Source organism: Hyposmocoma kahamanoa, unplaced genomic scaffold, assembly GCF_003589595.1.
Source record: "Hyposmocoma kahamanoa isolate Upper Pololo Valley unplaced genomic scaffold, ASM358959v1 93, whole genome shotgun sequence".
Taxonomy (NCBI): Eukaryota; Metazoa; Arthropoda; class Insecta; order Lepidoptera; family Cosmopterigidae; genus Hyposmocoma; species Hyposmocoma kahamanoa.
The window spans coordinates 14,638,253-14,663,396 of NW_020654810.1; the positions used below are offsets into that span (position 1 = coordinate 14,638,253).

Genomic DNA, 25,144 nt, shown 5'->3' on the forward strand with positions numbered 1-25,144 from the left:
GTACACATACATGCCACGCTGTGACTTTAGTACGGAGTTCCCGTACTTATTCATTGTAATATGCTATTATTCCACGCGGCAGAGATATTCTAGACGACGGACTACGGATCATCTGTAGTCTGTTTGTTTTATTTAAGCGTGCTCTACATTTTCATTCTAAAAACACAAGGTACGACGTTGTAAATTGAAAAGACGATTTATAAAATCTAAAAAAGTCTTCAATAATGTTTTAAAAAGTGAAAAATCAATCGATGTTATGGTGTAAATAGATAAATATTCCGTTTTACGCATCAAGCAATTGCAGTAATTTATTTTTATTATCATTCCATTTTATTTTTACTTAATATGCTGTAATTTTATTTAAAATTACAACTGCAACAAATATTGTTTGTTTTTGGTACATTATGACAAATTTACTATTTCTTTTTTGAACCTGCTTGAGAGAGTAGGCTAGAAACGTGCAACGTAAAAAATTTGAAATGTCACATGAATAATCCCATGTAAAATGGACTACAGTTCCTAAATCCAGTATAAAAGAAGCTTCATAAAAATGTGTCGAGTTTTAATAAGTTTACATTTTATTTTAGTTAGAATTACCTACATTAACAATAAATAATAAATAAAAAATATATAAATATAATAAAAAATAATGTTTTATAGAATTGATGTTCAATTATTATTTATGAGAAATTATCCACTAGTTTGTTATATTTATTAAGACAAAGATCGAACACTTACAAAAAATGCTTTCGATCCGGCCGGTTTTCCTAACTTTGACATTGGCTAAATGCCCAACGCAAAGCTATAATACGAAAAAAAGTACTTGACATTGACAAATGAATGAAATGATAATAAAAATAAATTACTGCAATTGCTTGATGCGTAAAACGGAATATTTATCCGTAGATATTTACACCATAACATCGATAAATCGAATCGGTTATCACTTATCTCGCGTCAATATGAGTGCATACTACAACGTATTGGGAAAATAAAATTCGTCTCGATTTTCTTTTGTTCTGAACATTGCGTGATGTCTTTGGAGTAATTCTTCAAATTTCGTTTCGTTGCAGCTGGTTTCATGCTTTGTTGTTCACTTTTTATTACGTTATTGTTGATTTTTTATTTGTTATGTAGTATTTTGGTACCTTAACACGTACCTTTATGATATAATAATTGAATCGTTTTTATTTTATTTATTATTTCTTCATAAGTTATTTTCTGTAAATCGAATCTTTCTTCGTTACAAATTATCTCGATGAGATATTTAAGTCGATTTTTTTCATTCGATCTTACATTACTGCATCTCTAGAAACTTCAAATCTCAAGGTGAAAATGAAAAAAATGGCGGGCTTTTGTAGTTACAAGCAAGTAGTCTTTACAAAGATTATTTTTATTTTAAGTATATTACGAAGAAAAAATGAAGACAGAAATAGTGATGAAGAAAGTTAGAACTATATTCCTTATCTTAAACCAAATTACAAAAGACTATCTCGAAACTTATATTGATTACGAATTCAAAGTTTTTGTTCAAAGTGATAGAAGATAATGTGCTTTAATGTGAAAGTGAAAACATAAATATTGACTTCCGCCGCTTAAAAGTGAAAAACCCAAATAAGCGAACTAAGTTATGTAGGACAAATTGACAACATAATGTATTAGAACTACAATGGATAATATTACCGAGTATCCTGTTAATTAAACGAAGACTGGCTCAAAGTACTAGATTCCAAGCCAAAACTCTTTAAAAAATTATAAAAAAAATGAAGAAAATGATGTCAAATGAAAAAGACAATACCTACACTTTCGTAGAATTTTGTCTATGGTCCGGAAATTGATGGAGCATTATTTTGTTTGTTTGTCACTGACAATGTGCTGACAATTAAATTGTCAAATGTCCTGATCCTTGTTTCCTTAGTTCGTTTCAAAAACATTTCCTTTTATCCTTAAAAGTTTCCTCAACTACAGTTTACAAAATAACTACAAAAATTGGCGTATTGTTTACTTGTTGGCTCAAACTCTTTCCTCGAGAAGTCAAAAAATTAAGAAGAGGACATTGTCAAATGGAAAAAAACAATGTGAATGAAGTGTTAAGTAAAAATATGGCCAAGTGTAAAAGTTGATAGATTGCTACCGTTGAATACTAATATAAAAATATTCCCTGGAATTACTTTTCTAAACATAACATCAAGATGACACACGTGGAAAAGCGTCAGGCTCGACCAGGGAAGGAAACCATACATTCTGGGCATTTTATGGTGTCGCACTTCGAAGCTGAGGCTCAAGATGAATTTGACGACTTAGCAGTACCTGTACCTGATGAGGAGCAAAATGTCCAGAAGGTATCTGTTGTGACGACATACACAGTTCCCGGGGCGGTGGAGAAGTTCGCGCCTTCTAATGTAGAAGAAAGTAAACAACCTCAGCAGCTTTCAATTGAGATATCACTTACAAAGTTGTTCAAATGTATGACTCTAGCTTACAGGTAAGTGTATTATCCTTATCTGGAAGATATTATCTTTAGGTATCTTATTTTGAATTTCTGAACATTAGAGTAAAAAAATGAGACTGATTCTGTTTTGAGCAGAGGTACTTTCATTTACATTTCTATAGACATTGTATACTGCATTGACCTTCAGAACAAGAAAAGATGGTGCCATCGGGTTTACTTTTGTTATAGATCATTATGATCTTGTTAATCTGTTCTAATCATGTTTGTAACAGGCATTGCTATGTAGCTATTTATAATTTACTTGTAGGATAATACAAATATCATAGGTTATTGGTTTTTAGTTTTTCGTTTTTCTAAACATTTGTCTTTCATTAAGTATAATTATCTGATCAACTAATGCATTATTTGCATGAATATATGACATTTGCATATCTACATATATCTACATCGTCCTGTGTAGTTCTTTATATCTTTTCCTAATAAGACAGTTAGTTAATAAAAATGAGGAAATGTAATATAATTCCACTGATTTAGTGTGCAGAGATAAGAGGAGGTCATTGGGGCCTTACCAAAGACATGGGTCAAATTCTAAGATAAGTCTATAAACGCTTAGTTTCATCTTGTCTCATGCGTTTAATTTTTATATCTGGTCATTCCACTGATACTATTAAAACTTTATATAAATGGGTTTTATGGTTACAAGTTTTTAATTAAATATTTAGGTAAGTGTATGTAATGTAAACAAGTGCACTAAATTGTGAATTAGCTATTAAAATATTCATCCTAAACTGATATTGATTGTCATTGAGTTCAGTCTTCTTCAGTCCATTAATTTCAATGCCATAACCAAAAATTGCATAAAATTATGTTATATTATCTCTTGCTATTATCGCTTGCCCTGTCTGATAACATCAGCAAGGCTAAATAAATTGTAAACGATCTTAAATGTGTTTTTTACTCTTTAGTAGATTTAAAACAAGTATGTATGATTTAATTGCCCCAGGGGTATCATAATAAAAACGTGGTATTTTAGATGATATGCTGCCCAAGTATCTTAATTTTATTTCTTGTATTTGTAGAAACTGTAGATAAGATGCACCAGGTTTGTTTCTTATCAAGTGGTATTTGCTATAAGCTTAAGATCACTTATTGATAGACAGATAAGACACTTATCATTTGATAGTCTGACAGGTCTACTTTTCCACAGTACAGTTTTGTTGCTTTGGCTGTACTTGCTTATACTTTAAAGTATACAATTTCATTTACCTGTTAATAATGTCGAATTTAAATTTTTTTAAAGTAAAAATGTTCCTTATGAGTTCAAGGACTTTTATAGTCAACTTAATTATGAAAGTGCTTTTGGCTAACATTTGTTTGTGACAAGTTGGAGATAGGAGCATGGTGAGTTTTTTCCATTCACTTGTTTCTCTGTTATAATTCTCAGACAAAAACTAACATCACCAAAATGGAATCGTTTCAAAGGTATAAAACTCCGGTGGAAGGACAAGATCAGATTGAACAACGTTATATGGAGATGCTGGCACATGCAATGTAAGGATGCTTTGATTATGTTTGTCCTACGATACTTGGGAATATTCCGTCATTTATTATTGATACTGCTCTCACTAGTGAAGTACACATTTTATGGAGACCTAAGTATGTACATGTTATTGGAACAGGGATATTAATAGGATTTATAAATTAGCAGTGTCATCCAGATATTGTTGGCATACAGATTGTTATATCAGTAGTTAAATTATTATAATTTGTGTTTATGTAACTATGTATTGTTATAAGATTTTTTCCTCACTACTACTACATTTCATGAAGAAATTTTACTATAACTTATGAACACGTACTATAATAACTTATGAATGTATTTATTACCAATAATTTACTTAATTAGCTAAATGTGGTGACTATAAGTGCCACTTTATTGCCAGCTTACTAGACAATTTATATCTGTTAAGATTTAAATATATTTCGAAATATTAAAAACTAAACATATTTCCAAGCTGTAATAAAACATCTCTACATTGCTTTGTTTTGTTAAGTATAATTGATATATGTACAATTTATTGCATATAGATACTTTTAAAGATAATATTAACTCCTTAACATGTAAATCACAACAGCAAGACAATGACAAAAACATCCTTTTCAATTTAATTTAACAAAATCGACTTCGTCGCCTTAATTTAAGGTACTGCCTCGAAATTAAGTTGTTTTATAGCACAGAGATTGAAATAGCAAATAGCTACCAAATAAGTATAAGTAATTTCTAGGAAAACTTGGATTAAAACTTAATTTACGTTAAAGATCTATCATAGTGAAGTAAGTTATCATTACTTATATTTAGAACCATACTTTGTAGATACAATCTATTGCATTACGAAATAATACCAAAGGCTACTCCAACTCCTACTACTTATTTCCAAAACACCGATTTCTTCAAAAGATAAATTATGTTAAACAGAACGTACCTTAAATTAAGATCCAATAATTGCTATACTTGATGTTAATCTGAGACCATGATGATGAGACTAAAAATGGTGAATATGTTGAATAATCACCTACACAATTCTACACGAGCAACAGTCAATTTTATCAACAGATAGGTAGCTGATTACAAGATTAGTGTTGGAAGTAGGCCATGGTATTAAATTTACATTTTTTTTCACTTTCTATATTAGTGTTTCTTCTTCTTTATTTATTAGTGGCTTGTTCTGTATCTTTCATAAATCCGCCAATGTCACGTAGGTAGTCTCTACATGGGAGGAGTGGATTTGTTTTCAAATATAATTTTGACCATTACTGCTGTCTGTGAGACTCGAAGCGGTTGTATCTAAAACAAAGCACACAGTTGCAACATCACAGGACAACACAAAGCTTAGCCTAATAAAACAGGGTTGTTAGTAAACTTTTTAGGTACATTAATGACTTAATGCAAGCAGTGTAGTTTTAGACAGGGGTTATATAAGAAATTAAAAATAAATAAACAATTAGTTAAAATAAAGAAAAGAAAAATACAAAAAAGGTAAACATTTTACAGTTTTAAATTAGTTTATTGCCAAAAATTTTTTTTTAATTTTAAAATGTCTTGGACAACTCGAGGATGCACTTTATGTTGGTTGGACAAGGGAAATCTTGTAGTGTTTCTTTACGGACAAAAATAATGTACCGTTATGTTATTATAATAAAGCTGATAGTGAGATAATGGTACTACAGTATACAAAATAGGATAAAAGATCTTTCCACTAGAATCAGTTTTGTTAGTGTGGGTTTAAATAAAAATTATGATTTGATAATATTTTATTTGTACATTCATGCACACATAAATAAAATCTTACATTAATTTAAAAAAAACCTTTTTACTTAGCCACTATTGTTAAAATCTTTTTTTGTATTGGTATCCATCACCTTTGTTTCCATTTTGGGTCTTCGATTTTATCTCAGAGTAAGTTATCCATGAGGTGCATTTATCGTGTTAAAATTTGTACTGCCTAATCGCCCTAACCGAAAATGCACAATACTTTCGCTAACGAAAGTATACGTAGTAGCGGGTACTACTAATAGTACCCGCTCCATAAACCGTTTGCCACGTTGGGATTAGTATTCGAAAATTAAACAAATTTAGCAGCATCCAAGTTAGATTACAAAGCGGATGCATCCATTATCCATTATGTGGTTTAAAATTATATTTAATTTTTTTTTATTACAATCTTACACTAACAAGGCTTTATTTAATTTCGTATTTAGCCAGAACTTTAAAACTACAAATTCATACTTTAACTCCTAATGATTATAGGCCCATTCTAGTACGTTCTAATGATGGGTTGGATGGTGGGATGGGAGCTGTAATGACTTGGAAAAGGTGTCCATATAACAGAAATGCTGCAGGCGAATATTCAAATATATGTTTATTTTATAGTTAAGCAAATACTTACCTACACATTTGAAATCGTCACATTTATTAAACTCTACTACTCATTTAATGGCAAGGGAGATACTCAGTTAGAATGAATCGATTAGTAAATAAGAAATTAGGGGTTGTTCTTTGTGAATATACACTACTACAATTAGTATTTATTTATATTTCAGCTTTCGGTAAATGAGATGTATTCGCAATTGAGACGTTGTTTATTGTATGAACTGCTGAGGACCTACACAGTTATAATTCCGTCTAGATCACGCTAATTCTCATGAATAAGTATTTGCCATGGGTAAATTTTTAAAGTGAAGTGAAAAGCATTCTATGTGTTAATAAATGTTTATGATGCAACTTTTCATTGAAACTGTTTATTAGCTCCGAACACTTAATAACACTAGTGGTCGATTACTTACTAAAACATCATTTTACATATATTGCGACAAATAATTTATTAATTATTTATGACAATAATACAATTTTAAATTAATTTCAATTTTACAGTTCTAAAGTTTATGCAAATAATTGTTAAGCGTTTAAGCTGTAATGTTCTAGTGACACTGTCGCATAGAATTGCGTTGTACTTTTTGCTTGATTATCTAAAATCGGTATTTTAAATTAACTTCTTGATTTACGACTAAGAAAAAGAAAAAAAAAACATCTAGTAGTATTACTTGTTTTTATTCCAGTTATAAAGAAACAAAATACTTTGGTGTGTCAGTTCGCGTCCCCGCTGGATGTTGACACACACGTGAAACCAGAGGTAAAGTAACGATTTAACATATTTGCGCCTCTCTAGCGCTAAATTTGTGAAAAAGCAAGAGGCGAATATGGAATGATATAAATCTGTCTGAATTTCTTGTTCGTATGGAATAAACTTATAAATTAAAAAAACGAGTAGAATGATTGTTAAATTTTGCGCCAAATTGTTATTTACCTTCTAAATGGCATGAATTCATAATTCAGGAGTCGATTTTCAGGCAACAATATTGGAAGGGAAATATTGGAAAAGAAGAGCAGAGGCTGTCAAAGCAGAATATAAAAAATGGCGCATGTTTCATATTATGAGGCTCCTCGGGAAGGGGGACACCTCTGTCCAGGATACGGTAAATTTTCATGTATATTTTACAATTTTGATATATTTCGGTCGAGAGCCAAAGACAATGTCTTTGGTTTTTGGTAAACTGCCGATTTGTCCGTATTATTAAATTAACTAGACGTGATGCCCTCGAACTGTATGCTATTTTGTAAACAAATGTCTAAATGTTGCCAAGTACCTGAAATAGCACAGGTCAACCATTATAGAGGTCAAGGACCGAAACGTCTATAACATAACAAAACTTTCGATCTGTTATTATTTCGTTATTCTATTTTTAGTTCACCATTATATCACTTTAATTATGAGATGTTACCTGTTTACTGTATTTACTACACAGAGTGACACAAAATTTATAATAAAACTAACGAATCTTTAACTTTTCTTTCTGAATCTTAATTTCTACTTTCCGTGCTAAGACTCAATTTATATTGCGAAGGAACGGAATGGAAGCGAATTGTTAGAAACTTATACTGATGGAGTGTCTTGATTGTTTTTCTGTAGGAAATTTGCCTCCTAAATGAGTAGATAATTATAAAAAAATGACTATTACTAAATTGTGTTTTTATTTGATGTATGTAGATTGATGCCGCTTAAAATGGACCAATTTACGAAAAGATGTTTCAGATTTTGGACATGGACACAGTGGAGTCGCAATGCAGCGACCTCGCGGGAAACATGTTGACCGACGAGGACTACCTCAACTTTATGAGTGACACTTTGTTCTCCACTATCACCAATCACCAACCTTTCGCTTTCCCAGACTGCAGGGAAATAGGTACCATTTTAACCCATCTAGTTTTTCACACACATAAACAAAAAAAAATTACAGAAATTAGATAATTATGTGAAAAAGAGAAAAATATAAAAAGATCTAGTAAACGTGTGTGACGGACGCGGTCGCAGGGAAATGTTGAAATCAGTTTGCACTGAATTCAACGCAAGGTACCTCTTGAACATTTATTAAATGACAATTAGTAACTGTAATGTACACTCATCAGCACATCAAGCTGTACAAATTTGTTTGAGCATCGCCTCTAGTGCAATGAAACAAAATCCGTCAAGATGTAGCTTGATGTGCTGTCTGTATAATTGAATATTTTTGCTTCCGTACTTGCGTCTAGTTTTTTATTTGCTTTTCGAAAGAATCTAGCAGAAGTAACAAACATAATTATTAATTATTATATAAAACGCATGTATTACGGTATTTGTTTCTTATGTTAAACTACTTTTAATATAACAGATTTCTATTCTAAAGAAGGGATTCTAAAGAAGGGACGCGAGTCAGGAGTTAGTCTCGAAATTCTTAATTTTTTTCACAATAATACTTTTATGTTTTATTCCTGAACACATCTGATTAATTCTATAAATTTCAGCTAAAGGGGCTGGTTTGGCTGATTTTATTCAACCAAGCTTAGGTCCGTTGCAACCTAACCTTGACGATTTTATGGACACATTGGAACCCTTACAAGGTGAGAATCGGAATCTTGATATCTGGTCGACATTCTTCGTTCACTGGTCGACGTGTTTTTAAAATTGCATTGATATTAGCGTCTTTATCCTTTAGCCTAGCGCGTTGTGTAACTCGATTGTAAAAAAGGCAAAAGATAGTTTTCGAAATGGTACTCTGTCATTGTACCTGTACAGGGTTATTTGTAAAATACTAATAACTATATCTATATTTATAGCAGAACTATATTGTTAACACAAAAACAACAACTTTTGTTCCATGAGTTTTAATAATTCATAAGATTTTACTTTCGCTAGCGTAAATACTAGTGCAATGTAAAACGCAGGAGCGAGGGACATCTGGGAGGATCTTGCACGTTTGAACTAACTATCTTGCTACCAAATAGAGATCTAAAAAGTGTCGAACAAAAATGTAAATGTATATTTTTGGTAAATTTATTGTTTTGTAAAAAAAGTCATGGAACTAAATTTGTTTGTATATGATTGATATTTCGTCTTATTTTTAGAGCTCCTATCGACACCACGATTGCCTCCCGTGCCCGAAGAGAGCACTCTGCCCGCTGATGACCCGCTGTACCGGAGTGGCATGTCCGTGGACTCTTACTCTACTCAGGGCTACATGACCGGCAACCAGAATACTGTCACGATGCCAACTAGCCAGATGTCCATCCATGGTATGGCTCAAGGTGCATGTGATTTTATTTGCTATGTTTATTAAGTGCACTGTAAAAATCATGAATCACAAGTGAGTAACTAACTTTGAGGACTGTGTTTATTTTCTCCCTTTAAGACATTTGTCTTGAAATTTAACAAAAGTTTTTTTATTTATTTAATCAGGTTCAATCAATTTAATGAACACGATTTGATATGTAAATTAAGCAATTGTTGTTAGGCGCAGTGGATGACACGCAAATGCTACCGATGTCCGAGCATGGCATAAAGAATGAAATGAGGATATATGACAACGGTCGGTTATTTGCTCAAACTGACTTGCCCGAAAATATGATAAACCAAGAACTGTTGTATACGGCGACGTCTTACGAACAGCAGACGCAAGATACCGTACAAAGTTCAGCGTATAACGCTAAGATGTCCCGTGTACAGTACGTCACATCACCAAAAATGACTACGCAACAAGAAACGGGATATACGAAGTACAATACAGGTTTGTTCATTAATTATTAAATTTTATTCATGTTACATATTCTTTGTTGTTACCGAAAAAGCAAAAAATTTGGAATTCAATCATCAGAATGGTCTACTCAAACTGTGTTACAATAGATTAATATGTTTGATAACAGTAAGAGTTAATCAGACAATATTTGATAGCTTATCTACGCATAGTTCGTTTGCTTTCGGGCTATATTTTTTTATTAAGGTAATTTTTATATCTACCATGTTAGGTCTAATAACACGAGAGACATCGTTGTATTTATCCAGCAAGAGACGCTCTTCTCACTCATTTGCGTCTTGAAATGTGCGATCGAGAAGAATATTTATAGGTACATACTCCCTCTGATAGTCGAATCATATTCATTAGCGATTGAAACACATCCCGTTTTATTAAATAAAATATTAAAAATGATACGAAGTGCACAGGGTTAATGCAACTAAACAATACAACTAACAACAACAATACAATTAACTGCCTCCGTGGCCGAACGGTTACCATGCCGGACTGCCACGTAGAGGTCCCAGGTTCGTTTGCCGGGCCGGGAGAAATATTTGTATGGCTTACATTATTTGTCTCGCGGGTTTGGGTGTAATTTGTGGTTGTCTGTGTGTGTGTCTATAACACCCGCGACACAGGGTTTCGCTAGTGCGGGGCTATGACTGTGTGCGTTATTATTATTAATAATACAGGACCAGAAAGGAAACGGATGCTCTTTTTTCGAATAAAGTCTTATAGGTGTAACGTCCTAAGGCCCCTTATAAATTAAAATATACATATTATGTGAAGGTTTTTTTATATAATACCAAGTTACGGGACGAACAAGTCATGGGCCTGGTGGTAAGCGACATGCCTGTCCATAACAGTTGCAGTGTCACTCAGAGTTTTTAAACGCAAAGATCTGAGAGGCACTGCCACTGCGCCCGTCACCCTGAGATATAAGTTGACAAGTCCCATGTGCCTGTAATTTCACCAGCATCCCTACCCTAGAAAACCGGAAGCAATAATGCTCACATTACTGCTTGGCGGCAGAAATAGGTAAGATGGCAATACTTCCCTGGACGAACTTTTTCACAATGAGCTCTATTGCTACTATTTAGGTATTCAGGCCTGAACAATATTATTCCTATGATCATTGTAATGAAAATATTGCATTCCAATTTAGCGCTATGTATTGTAATGACCAATCTAAAAAAATATGATTTTCGTACAAAACTGAGGGCGTTTTTGCTTGGGTCTGAATATTTGGTATATATGATTGACGGTGGTTTGTAAGTGTTACAAAACACTATCTTTATCAGGCATACCACCGTCGCAAACGGCGCCAGAGACGGTCTCGCTGCTGCAGGCTCCTGTGCACAATGCGAAGTACGCTTCCGCCATCGTCATCCATGGCCGCAACGTGTACAATCGCGATAAGCCCAAGTCAAGAGTAGCGCACTACTCGAATCAACTGCCTAATACACATTATCAGGTGGGCTTATTTATTTTTAACTTCCTCGTCATCGATATATGTTATAGTTAACTGCCTCTGTGGCCGAACGGTGACCATGCTGGTCTACCACATGGAAGTCCCGGGTTCGATTGCCGGGCCGGGAGAAATATTTGTGTGGCCTGCATTTATTTCTCACGTGAGTTTGGGTGTAATTTGTAGCTGTCGATGTGTACGTCCATGGCACCTGTGAACAGGGTTTCCCTAGTGCGGGGCTATGAGTGTTATTATTATAGTTATAATCAAGTATGTAAGAATAGGGGTTTGACTAGGGTTATCAATTTATGCCACTAAATTTAATTTGTTTTATTTCGTAGTATGAAATCGCACAAAAAAGTTTCCATTCCCAAACACATCCATAGAACTAAAGATCAAAGTTTGCATGGGGAGTAACAAAAGTGTGTGATTAAATTAAAAAATTGTTTTTAAAGAATAAATACAAAGAAACGTTCTATTTCAGGGCGCGTTCCCATTATGTCCTGACGACAAATAGTCGTGCAGTTTAAAGTGTCTTGCCTTGTATATTTAAATGAAGTTGTTCACACTTAGAACAACAAGACTAATTGTCGTTCACGACTTTTTTGACGTTACGACGACAGAATATCGTGACAAACGACAGTCGTCAGAACGATATATAAAACGGCGCAATAAAAATATGACGATACATAATCGCAGCTTTAAACGATTCTGTCCTGCAAACGACACGGCGGTTGCAGTGAACCGACAAATGATCGTCACTATCTAGTGGGAACAGCAGACACGACAGTCGTTCAAAGATAAAATAAACGTCCACGACACAGTCACGACAGATAGTCGTGATATGGGAAACAGGCTAGACGCGACAGTCGTCCAATGATAAATAAAACGTTACGACATAATGGGACCGTGCCCTCATCCGTTTAAAACACATTGTGCGTTGACTCGTTTTTATTCTGTGTGCTACAGGGTTATGCGCAGCAAATGCAAAGCGGGTCGTCACAAGTTCCGGCAGGGTACGAACACAATGCGCGACCTGTATCTTCGCAGATACAGTACTTAGCGCCGGCACCGGCCGAGTACAAGCCCAAATCAACGACTATAAATGCGCGCTCTTTCAAGATACCCTCATCACTTGCACCCGTACCATCACAACAAGTAAGAGTTTAGAGCTTCGTGTGAAAGAGTTCTTCCAGGGAATTACTGCCACCTGCCACTGCTATTTCTGCCGTCAAACAGTAATGTGTTCCGGTTTTGAAGGGTAAGGGTGCTGGTGAAATTACAGGCACATAGGACTTGTCAACTTATGTCTCCGGGTGTCGCAGTGGCAGTGCCCCTTAGATTTTTGTGATTAAAGTTCTTAGTGGCTCTGCAATTGTTAGGGTCAGGCGTGTCGCTTACCACCAGACATTTACTATAAAAAAAAAATTAAAAAGTACGTGCGATGGGCTATAAATGCGTTAGACATATAGACAGAAGTCTCAAATTTTCTATTACGGTTAATTATTCTGTATTCTCTTATAAACCTATAATTTCATTGTAATATTTTGTACGTGAGCACGAAGGTAAAATAAGTTGACACGGGCTAGCTCATATGGTATCACGCCACAAGCCTATATTATGTCTGATGTTGTGCCATGACGCAAACGACTACTAACTAACTGCCTCGTTGGCCGAACGGTTGACATGCCACGTAGAGGTCCCAGGTTCGATTCCCGGGCCGGGAGAAATATTTGTATGGCCTACATTTATTTCTCTCGTGAGTTTGACTGTAATTTGTGGTTGTCGATGTGTGTGTCCATGGAGAGTTTCCCTTGTGTGGGGCTATGTTGAGTGTCTATGTTATTATTATTATTATTATCTTTAGTCTTCTCAGCTTGTTAGCTGGTTTGGACCGCATTTACAGACCTAAGTCAAGTAAATGCAGTATGGCGTGTTTCGACGAGTATTATTATTATTAAACAACTAGTAATGACGTCAAGTAACACAAATTTTTCTATGATTTATTTATAGAGCATTGATTATAGATCCATCAGCTTAAGAAGGTCAGAAATAATTAAGAAACTCAAAACGTAATATACTTAAAAAATAATTCGGGTAAATAACTGTAACTACAAAAACCCGCTATTTTTTGTCACCATTACACTTGCTGCGTTTTCAAGGCACGATTTTTGGCTTAAAATCTAAAATTGTTTTTTGCGTTTTATTTTACATTTCTATGAAATTAAATATTCTTCAATAAAGTTACGCAATGATGTGTCACATCGGATAATCTGTGCTAATATTAGTTTTCAATCATACGTTTATTTATAGGTATTTTAGATTTTCTTTCACAATCGTAGCATATCTGTCTTTGCTTACATACAGATATAAATACCGAGTCAGAATTAGTACTTAGTGTCAATAATAAAGATTACACACGGGGATTTGTTTATCATAGATATTATAGCGGCAGGTGTGTCCATGGAGGCTGCGCGTGGTCGTGACGGGCGCAAATTCGGAGGCAAAGTTTGCCAACGCCCACGGTGACCGCGCATGATATATTTGATTACACACATTTTTATCAGATAGGTTTAGACTTTCCAAGACCTTATTTATACATATAGACATACCTATGACTTTAATATTACGATTTTTGTCAATGTATTGTAGTGAAAAATTAATTATCTAATTAAGCTACCGCATATCGACCGTGAACTGGCAATCGGTACTCGGTAATTGGTACTATCTTAATTTTGACAACATTACAGGATGAAGAAAAAAATTGTTTGTGTCATTTATGTAGTATCTGGTTTATTAAACAAAAACACGTGGTTTTTTTAAATATTTTTATTACACACGTATGTATGTACACACGCCAGCACATCAAGCTACACATTGACGTATCTTGTTCCGTTGCACTGGAGGCGATTTTCGAACAAAACTGTGTAGTCTGATGTGCCGTTATCCGTACATTGTATTAGGGGTTAAAGTATGAAATTGCCGTTTCATTGCAATAGGTTCTTTGAATTTTCATAGAATCTTCATGGTTTGAGGTTTTCGAATGAAACTTTTTTCAAATGGTTTCTGTGATTTTTTTTTTTTTAAATTTGAATATCGACTTTCAATTGTTTTTGTTATTCAATTTAGACAAGAAAGATGGATACTGCGAAAATTCGAGTGATTTTTGAATACGAGCTCCGACGCGGAACTAACGCGGCAGAAACAGCCCGCAATATCAATGCTGCGTTTGGAGAGGGGTCTACTAATGAACGCACCGTGCGATTTTGGTTTAAACGCTTTCGTGATGGAAATTTCGACTTAAAGAACGAGCCACGAGGAAGACCGCCCACACAGGTGAATAACGATGAATTAAGAGAGATAGTGGAAGCCGATCCTAGTCAAACTACCCAGGAATTAGCGGCATGGTTTAACGTTACCTTACCCACAATATTGACTCACTTGCGTCAAATCAATAAAATAAAAAAATACGAAAAATGGGTGGCTCATGATTTGACTGATCTGCAGAAAGAAACGCGTGTTGAAACTTGTGTTGCCTTGTTGAACCGGTACAGAAATGAAGGAATATTGGATCGAATTGTAACATGTGATGAAAAGTGGATTCTTTATGATAACCGGAAAAGAAAAATGCAATGGCTGACCCCAGGTCAAATGCCACAACAGTGTCCTAAAGCAAAACTTACCAATAAAAAGGTAATGGTAACTGTTTGGTGGTCTCAGCATGGTGTTATTCACTATAGTTTTCTCCGATCTGGTCAAGCAATAACGGCAGATGTCTATTGTGCCGAACTCCGAACCATGTTGACAAAACTAGCAGTAAAACAGCCCCGACTCATGTATCGATCTTCACCATTATTGCTCCACGACAACGCGAGACCTCACACAGCACGAGAAACCATTTTGACCCTTCAGGAACTGCAGTTAGAAACCATTCGTCATCCTCCGTATTCACCAGACCTTGCTCCAACGGACTACCATTTTTTTCGTGATTTGGACAATTATCTACGTGACAAGAAGTTTTCTTCCCAGGAGGCAGTACAAAATGCTTTCACACAGTTTGTGCAGTCTAGATCGTCGGAGTTCTATCGCAAAGGCATTAATAACCTTCCCATTAGATGGCAGCAATGTATAGATAATAATGGCAACTATTTTGATTAAATAAATTTGTTAAAAATTTAAAAAATAAACAATTTAGATTTTCAGTACAAATCGGCAATTTCATACTTTAACCCCTATTACATTGGCTGCGATGTTCAAACTCGATTTTCTTGAAATACACATACTGAAAACATCAAATACATATTTTATCAAAAATGTTTCATTTGTTAATATCTATCGTGATGTTACTACGTGTGTAACATGTTTAGGTGCAGGTGACGAATGTGAGCGGAGGTGTGTCGACGGTTCGTGGAAGCGGTAAGGAGCAGTTCCGGTCAATCAGTCTGCCGCTGGGCGCACAGCTCAACCCTGATTGGTCGGTGAGCGCACCAGCGCCCTCGCAGCCGGCGCCCTCTACACAGGCCGCACCTGCGCCTACGCAGCACGATGTAGCCCAGAGGCTTACTGCCAGGGTATAACAACTTCACAATTTAAATTCTAAAATGTCCCTACCGTCAGCCCCTAGAAATTAATATCAAGCTCAGAGCTGGTTTCCCGAGGCCATCTCAGATATTAAGATTATGTAAGTAACATGATTACTAAACAAACTTTAGTGATACTATGAAGTTTAGGAATTTCGAACGTTCAAATCGTCATAAAGATTCAATTGTAATAGGCCCGTGACACAGCCCCAGGCGCAATGCGCGTGCGCTCCCGTTCATCGTCGGGCAGCACACTGGGCGAGCCTGCGAGTGCCTCGCCGCGCCGCCCGCCACCGCTCAATACCGTCGCCTCCGAGCCCACACTACCGCAGGCCAGTGTCATGCTAGCACAGCTTCTGTCCTCGCAACATTGTTAGTATCCTACTTTTTATCTCGCTGCAGATATACAAACTTCTTCATTTCTATCTTTGTCTAAATGAGCGTGAGATTATTTAGATGAAAGATCTTTCTTATCGACTATAATGATATAGTTACTATGAAAATTGTTACCAACCAGCTTGCCAAGCGATATAACTGGTACTTTGTTTGACAAATATACATTTCAAGATTTTATTGTGCCAATTAACTCACATGGATACTCTCAAGATTAACTGAACTTCGTTTTTACATGTACCAATATATAAATACTAAGTGACGAGACGAACATTTCGTGCGCCTGATGGCAAACACCACGTCTGTCCATAACAGTTGCAGTACCACTCAGAGCCTTAAATCGCCAAGGTCTGAGAGGCACTGCCACTTCGCCCGACACCCTGAGACGTAAGTTGACTGGTCGCATCGTTGCCACAATAGTACACCCATGTTGGTAATAAATTTTTATCATTTGCATGTGACGCTCGACACTGTAACTTGCCATGATGAGGATGTCTTTAGTGACTGAAATATAAACAACAGATTTGACAAAAGCAGCCTCAACAATATGGTCGGTATGAAATGTCAAAATCTACCCGCCCCCAATGGAAAAGTCTTCACTATATACATATATTTAATAATCTACTGCTACTAACAATATTTGTATACAAAACAACGTATACAAATATTCTTCTTGCGACCGCTAAGGGTGCTATATAAATTGCCATACAAAATTGTGAAGTAATTTACACTGTCGCTAGTGACAACCAATTTGGTCTATTTTCCTGTTTGGTTTACTTTTCCATTTGGTCTACATGCCCGCTCAGTCTACTTTCCCGATAGATCTACTTTAATGATGCTTCTACTCAGATAACCTCAGTACAGAGTACTAAAAAAAACCGACCTCAGAAGTTTGTGGAATTATGTCTATTTGCCAAGTTTTATTGAAATCGGTTACCAGAAAGTGCGCGAAACCGGATTGACTCCCTAGTTTGCCACCCTTAGATGTGGAATATTTACTTCAAATTGAAATGGGATCACTACTGAGGCAAACTCTTTCCAACAAAAAAGAATCATTAAAATCGGTTCACAAATAACCAGAGTTATCGCGTAATATATAAAAAAAAATTTTGTCGAATTGAGTGCCTCCTCCTTTTTTGAAGTCGGTTAAAAACTGTTCATTTGATTTTGATTTTTCAAATCATGATTAACGTAAAGCGGCCATCTATTAAAAATATTGAAAAATGTACTCCATGACAATCTGCAATTACGTAATTACAAACTGCCTTTGAAAATTTGTAAAACGGATTATTTTTTGTAAAATTTTATTAATTTACATGCTTATGTGGTTATATAATTTATATGCTTAGGTGGACCATTTGGGCAAGTGGACCGATCGGAAAAGTAGACCGATCTGGAAAGTAGACGAAATGGGAATACTTTCCCGTTTCGTCTACTGCTCAAATGGTAAAGTAGACCAAACAGCAAAGTAGACGAAATGGGAAATAGATGAATCGGGAAAAACAAGTGGACCGATCGGGAAAGTAGACGAATAGTGAAAGTGGACCGATCGGGAAAGTAGATCGATTGTACCGAAGGGGCAGAGTGTCTGTGTAAAGTCCGCTATTGTCAGATGTCATATCGTTAGTGGCAGTATAGCTTCTGGTGGAAGAGTTTGTCCAGAGAAGTACAGCCACCTTACCTATTTCTGCCGCCAAGCAGTAATGTGAGCATTACTGGAATCCGGTTTGGAAAGGTAAGGGTGCTGGTGAAATTACAGGCACATGGGGACTTGTCAATTTATGTATCAGGGTGACGGGTGCAGTGGCAGTGCCCCTAAGATCTTTACGATTTAAAGCTCTGAGTGGCACTGCAACTGTTCACAGGCATGTCCCTTACCACCAGGCGCACGACTTGTTAGTCTCGTCACTTGGTGTTATAAAAAAAAGTTTATTGCGTTATGTGGTACAAGACGGTTTTAAAACAAATGCTCGATCTTACCCTGAAGGGCAATAAATACAATTTAACGTACCGTAAATTATAAATAAACAGTTGGATAGTAAGAAACTGTTCATGTTCGTTTGCAAAAAAAAATTATTGCGGAAGTAATAGTATGTAGCTTGTACCGCACCATAGACGCATGACGGCACAAACCGATATAATTGTTTGTTTCTTACTCTGAAATGCCTATAATATTTTATTTTTTAACTAATTTCGCTTAGGAAATGAAACTATTTTTCCGGAATTAAATCGCGTATATTTGTTTTCTCAAACAAACCGACGTTTCGGGCCCTTTACAGGTCCCATGGTCACGGTTGACTATTTTTTAGTCAATATATAGAATTTCGCTTGTCAATTCATCGTTGTTATCGCTATCAGTTTAATATTATTTTTAAATTAATAATGAAAAGCTTTTAATTTCTGATACTTGTCAAATGTCTTTTTATTGCAAAAGATTTCTTTATTTTTAGTTATTTCATATATTCTATTTTTTTTTTAATTGATGTGGTACAAGACGGTTTTAAAACAAATGCTCGATCTTACCCTGAAGGGCAATAAATACAATTTAACGTACCGTAAATTATAAATAAATAGTTGGATAGTAAGAAACTGTTCATGTTCGTTTGCAAAAAAAAATTATTGCGGAAGTAATAGTATGTAAACTTATTCAATATTTTATTGTTATACTTATTGATATTATGTTTTATTAGTATTAGTATGGGCCAATAACTCAAGAGAGCTGCTAATCGTGGTACGAGAAAGTGTAGACGAGTATTTAGTACTTATTGGTATACCAGATATCGCGACAAATACCAAAAAGTTACTTTTGTGTAGGATTAGCGCCATCTACTCGTATTAAGAAGCGTTAATATATTAGTGTAACACACAATGCCGTCTATTGACACTCATACTTGTCAAAGTTCAGAAAATATTTGTAGCTCATGATCTGTGTTGATGAAGGTTCAATAACGTAGACGAGACAACGGCTTACGAATATTGTGAATAATAGACAACGTTACAATTAGGTACAACTGACCAGAAAATTATACGTGCTTTAGGGCGCGTTGAATGGCGGAACGGCGGCCGCGAGGAGCGCTGTCGCCTGGTAGGTTCCGTTACGCTTGGCGCTATGCGTGTGAGCACACCAAGACGCAGAGCGCGAACAAGCTGATCCTCTTGGAACAGGACCATCCTCGTTTAACACCTTCGGTAGTGGGCAGAGCCTCTTGTACGCCCTTCTCAGGTTCCCATGAAGTAATTAGGACGTCGGCCATCCGGTTGACGCCATCGCTGCCGGGATGAACTGCGCTGATCCGACCATGTAGCCATCTGTTGGGAGGCAGGCGGTCCACTTTGTCGTTGTCACTTGTGACGTTGTCGACTCCGTCAGTGCGCTATTTCCTGCGAGTTTGCAATTTTGAAACGTATTCTTTATAGTAACGATTCATTAGTCACGATTCCAAAAGTGCGCTTTTCAGACCTGTGTTCTCATATATCTGGAGAGCGTGTTGATCTGAGCTTCATCAACCTGGGTAGAGGGTAACATAGTGAGTGTTTGTCCAATAAAAAAATACGCAGGAGTAAGAGGGACTAAAGCTGATGGGTCAGATGAAAGTGGGGTGAGAGGCCTAGAATTGAGGATAGATTCTATTTGTACCAGCACAGTGTTCATTTCTTCATACCATCCAAATACGCCATGCTAAGACTCGTTTTAAATGGCGTTTTATGGGTTTCACTGACTCTCTCTGCTAACCCGTTAAAATGTACACTATGCGCTGGACAAAATTTGAAATTGATTTCATTGTTAGCTGAACAAGAACAAAAAATTATATCGTTACATGTTGTTTTTACAAAGTTTGATAGTTCATTACATGCTCCTACAAAATTCATTCCATTATCTGAATATACGGTAGCTGACTTGCTTCTGCGGGCAATAAATCGATTTAAAGCGGCAATAAAGCCTTGTGACGTCAAATTGGCTATAAGTTCTATGTGCACCGCCCTTACCGCCAAGCAAACAAACACGGCTATGTATGATTTCTTTAACTGGCAGCCGCGACCCATTATGTTCGCAATCAGGACTAGACCTGCATAGTCGACATCTGTGTTTGAGAATGGATAATCTACATGCAACCTTTGCTCTGAAAGATTACCCATAATGGGTTAATAAGTTTTACCAGGCAATCTAAGACATGTTATGCAATTATGTGTAACCCTCCTAACAAGGTTACGGCCATTAACAATCAAAAACTTATGACGCAAGGTCGATAGCTGTAGCTGTGGTCCAGCGTATAACATAATTTTGTGATAGTGTTATACTAATAATTTTGTGAAATGATGTGAAGCGTGAAGAAGTAGAACAACTGGGTATTCCTAATTGAGTTTGTTTTTTTTCTGTGATAAAACTAGAAGTGCTTCCGCTGTCTAACAGAACGCGAGCTGCATGAGTACGGCCAGTGTAATCTTTAATATTGACTATAGCGGTAGAAAGTACTTCATGACTGTAATGTGTGGAGGACGCTTTCCTGACGCACTGGCTGACCATTTTGTCGTGTTCGTAATTTGGTCTGCTCCCGCACCATTGTGGTCTAGGTGGAGAATTTGACGTGTTGGGCGTTTGATTTGATTTTTCACCATTGTGTAACATGCTATTGTGACGTTGAGAACAGAATCTGTATGAACTCAGTTTACAACGTCGTTCGTTGTGTCCTGCATGCAAACAATTAATACACAGGTTTAATTGTTTTACTGTCTCGACGCGTATTTCGATAGGCATACATTTCAATTTCATACAGTGATAAATAGAATGATTATTTTTGCAAACAAGATATTTGCAAGAAGTTTGATTTTGTGTATAATTGGCTATCAATGCTTTTTGACGAACGTGAATGATACCACTGTGTCTGCGTGGTTTACATTGTGCCTCTTCCATGGTTTCAAGTAAGTCTTTAAAAACGTAAAATCGTCACGGTTCTTTAAAAAGGAATTAAACTCCTCTAAACTTGGAATGTTTTTGATATTGTTGCGTTCGTAGCTGAGTCCAGCTTACTTGTAACCATATGATTTATGAGGCTGTCAATCAATGTTTTGTTGGTAGATAGAATGTTTTTAAGGCTCTTAAGTTTTTGTTTATTATGTCTGTTGTGTTTCGTAAGGCCTTTGAAGTTTCCTGAACTACTGATGGTACGTTGAATAATGCTTGTACGTGATTGTTGACTAAAATCCTATTATTATTGTACCTATCACATAGTAGGTCCTATGCAACGTCATAATTCTCTGTTGAGAATTCCAAAGACTTGATAATTAGTGATGCGCTTTCCTTTAAAGAGCTAGCGCAAATAATGGAATTTATGGATTTTAGGTATTGACGTGTTCGTATGTATGAGTAACTCGAATGTATCATGGTATTCTGATCAATCCTGATCGCGATCAGAAAAGACCGGTAAATATATAGTAGGTAGTTTAATATTTGGCTCACTTGAATGTACAGTAGGTACCAACACTAGAGCCCGCCACCGAGTCGTTGTCCAGACCCGCAGAGGCGGGTTCAGCCCCGGCCATGTATCTGCTGAGAAGCTCCTGCGCAGCAGCTACGGCGTTGAAAAAGCTATTCTCGAAAATTTCGTGTTCTCGAAATTTGTCACCTGAAGTTTCAGTTAAATTTTCTATTTCAGTTTGAGTTGAATCGAAATCGTTGTACGTGTCTTGTATTTTGGTAAATCGGATGTTCAACTCGAAAATTTGTAAGCATTTAATTCTTTACTAGGTAAAAGTGTATCTAAATAGGATTTAAATATTGTAAGTTTTGATTTGATGGATACTCTCGACTTCTTTAATGTTTTGATCCCTTTTTGAAATTAAATTATCACTTTCAATATGAATGCTATAGGTATAATTTAAAACTAGATAAAGCAATAAAAATAATAGGTATATTAAACTAAATGAAGAAAAATACTCAGAATAGGCAGTGAAAATAAACTAATGGAACGATACTTAAATTTTAAAAATGCGGGTATTTTTTCGCTGCATCTAGCAAACTTACACGTACACAAATGCGCATGTTGCTACAGCGCCCCTCCTAGTTGTCACTCACACAATAAATTCATTTATTGCGGCTTCACATCGTTTGTTGCGTATGCTCCATCTGCCTATGTTTTGTAATCTGAGGCACTGTCCACGTCTTTGTTGCAGAAATGACCTCACCGCTATGTTCTTTGTTTTTTCAATTTCGTTTCTTCAAACAGGCGGATCCGGCTCGCAAATGATGACAAAGGTTCAATAATGTAGACGAGCCAACAACGGCTTACAAAACTTATATTGTGAATAATAGAAAACGTTATAATTAGGTAAAATTGAACAGAAAATTGTACGTGCTTTAGGGAGCGCGTTGAATGGTGGAATGGCGGTCGCGAGGAGCGCGCTCGCCTGCTAGGTTCCGTGACGCTGCTGCTATGCGTGTGAGCACACTAAGACGCAGAGCGCCAACAATCTGTCTGGATTTTGTGTGTTTTTTTTTGAGGTATTGTTTTTTAATGGGGCTGCTGTTGATCAATTCAACGATGATCATAGCCCCTAAATGAGTAAAGAGAAAATAAGATTAATATTACAAGGAAAAAAAGTAACTTCTTATATTTCGTATTAAAGAGTATTGAATTATTGATATCCATTTACATAATATAAACTACTTCCAGGATGAATACATCAGCTTTGTCTAGATATAACTTAGGTCAAAATAACGTCTTGTATCATGTCAGACGTAATTTTGACCTTTTTCAGAGTTACGATCTGTAGTATGGAGATTAGCAGTCCTCTTGACTTATTGGTATCAGGTTGAGATTAATTGGACTGCATGATTATAGTGTAATTACCAATTATTGCATGAAAATGACGTAAGAATTATGTAAACTTTGTGTACCGCAAGGCGATCATAGAGATTCAAAATGCATTTTTGCATCAACTTTATGACCTGCATATCATAAAGAAATAAATATTGTGATTTGAAAAAATTAGTAAATTGACGTTTTCACTGACGTCTAGCACAAAGCCTGTACAAGTTAAGCAGCAACGAGGATATGGTGGGCTCGAGCGACCCCACTAAGTCCCCAATCCGAAGAGGGCAGCCTTCGCCCATCGGCAGCGACGTCATGTCTCCACATCAGGTCCGTCAATTTCAAATTACATTGGTTTTATCTATTTTAGTTTCGAATTAAAACAGTGAACGGATACAATATCAAAACTATACATTATGACAATCAAGAAATTGGTTAATAAACTATAGTACTTGTTTTCAAGACGGAACAAAGTCACAGTGCAATATACAATGGGGTTGCCAGCTTACAAGCAACATGGGATTTCAATCAATAAACATTAGGTCGATTATCGACTGGATATTGGTTACGTTCACGTAATGAAAAGTCGAACTTATTTTATTTCACTGTAAATTAAGATACATAAAATGTGAAAAACTGTATAATAGAAATAAACGTTAACTTGGAAGATTAAGATCGTGCCTCTGTAAGTCATGAAGACATCAAGCGTGCACTTATTACTTTGGATCCTTCTTATCGCTTGCAGCATAGAGTTGAATTTAAATCTAAAGTGTTACGCTTGGCGTGCTCTGTAGTATTCGAATTGATTTCGATATTAATAGGCCAACTATCAAAATATGACAAAAGATGGTGATAATGCAATGATTAATCGTTACAACGCGTTGACATTCACTTTTCATGCGTTTATGCAAAATGGTTTCTCCTTTCATTATCGATAAAACTGTCGCCATGAACTACATAGTCATTTAAAATTTTACGAATACCTGCAATCGTCATTTTATTCCGTCTTGGAAAAAATATAGTATAGTTAATTGTTCTGGAAGCTTTTCAGATTTATTTTATGATACATTGAATCGGATTTCCTAACAAATTGTAGAACATGAAGGCTAGGGACAAATCTAGCAGAAAAACGCGACTAAATTAACGCCCGAGCACGATAAGTTAAAACACATTGCTAGGGCAAAAACTTTATTTTTTACTTGTACGCACATAATTTGGTCTGCGTTTTCCATTAATTTGTCCAATGTACATAGCATTGAAAATGTAACTTTGTAGTCCCTGTCTCCGCCTGGGTCCCCGGCTTCCGGCGGCGCTAGCAGTCCGCGTGAGCCGCGGCGCGCGCACCTTCACGCCGAGCAAAAGCGCCGCTGCAACATCAAGACCGGCTTCGACACGCTGCAGGCGCTCATTCCGCATCTCAACGCAAACCCTGCCGCCAAGGTACTCTTTTTCTAGCCAGGGTTCGTCCAACTAAGTAATTAGTTATGGTGGCACTTCATATGACTATATGAGGCTATCAGCGCAGTGTGATGTAACCTTCATAAATTTTGTTTTTAATTGTAGAAAACAAAATAATGAAAGTAATTTAAAGGAATATTGATTCCTAATATTAAATTAAATTATGTTAAAGTACACAATTATTTTATATTTCGATGCTTTTGTCATTAATAAAAAAATTCGTTAATAAACATTGTACATGACAATAGTATCCAAACACACACGCACACGCGCACGCACGCACGCACGCACGCACGCACGCACGCACGCACGCACGCAC

General features: G+C 36.0%; 1 protein-coding gene across 5 annotated transcripts in view; it reads left to right on the forward strand.

Moving 5' to 3' along the window:
- The first annotated feature begins 2,177 nt into the window (after window positions 1-2,177).
- LOC113237194 (carbohydrate-responsive element-binding protein) overlaps window positions 2,178-25,144 on the forward strand; it is a 34,597-nt gene continuing 11,630 nt past the window's right edge. For 4 of the 5 annotated variants that reach the window (XR_003311019.1, XM_026473529.1, XM_026473530.1 and 1 more), the window contains exons 1-14: window positions 2,178-2,485; window positions 3,897-4,003; window positions 7,070-7,143; window positions 7,361-7,486; window positions 8,104-8,254; window positions 8,853-8,948; window positions 9,453-9,632; window positions 9,839-10,111; window positions 11,419-11,591; window positions 12,555-12,743; window positions 15,953-16,156; window positions 16,360-16,537; window positions 23,576-23,697; window positions 24,643-24,807. Coding sequence is in view for 4 of the 5 variants with exons in the window: in XM_026473529.1 (XP_026329314.1) it covers window positions 2,193-2,485; window positions 3,897-4,003; window positions 7,070-7,143; window positions 7,361-7,486; window positions 8,104-8,254; window positions 8,853-8,948; window positions 9,453-9,632; window positions 9,839-10,111; window positions 11,419-11,591; window positions 12,555-12,743; window positions 15,953-16,156; window positions 16,360-16,537; window positions 23,576-23,697; window positions 24,643-24,807 (2,331 nt within the window). In the remaining variant the exon portion in view is untranslated. The remainder of the gene's footprint in view (window positions 2,486-3,896; window positions 4,004-7,069; window positions 7,144-7,360; window positions 7,487-8,103; window positions 8,255-8,852; window positions 8,949-9,452; window positions 9,633-9,838; window positions 10,112-11,418; window positions 11,592-12,554; window positions 12,744-15,952; window positions 16,157-16,359; window positions 16,538-23,575; window positions 23,698-24,642; window positions 24,808-25,144) is intronic. The other variant, XM_026473531.1, reaches the window with a different exon arrangement.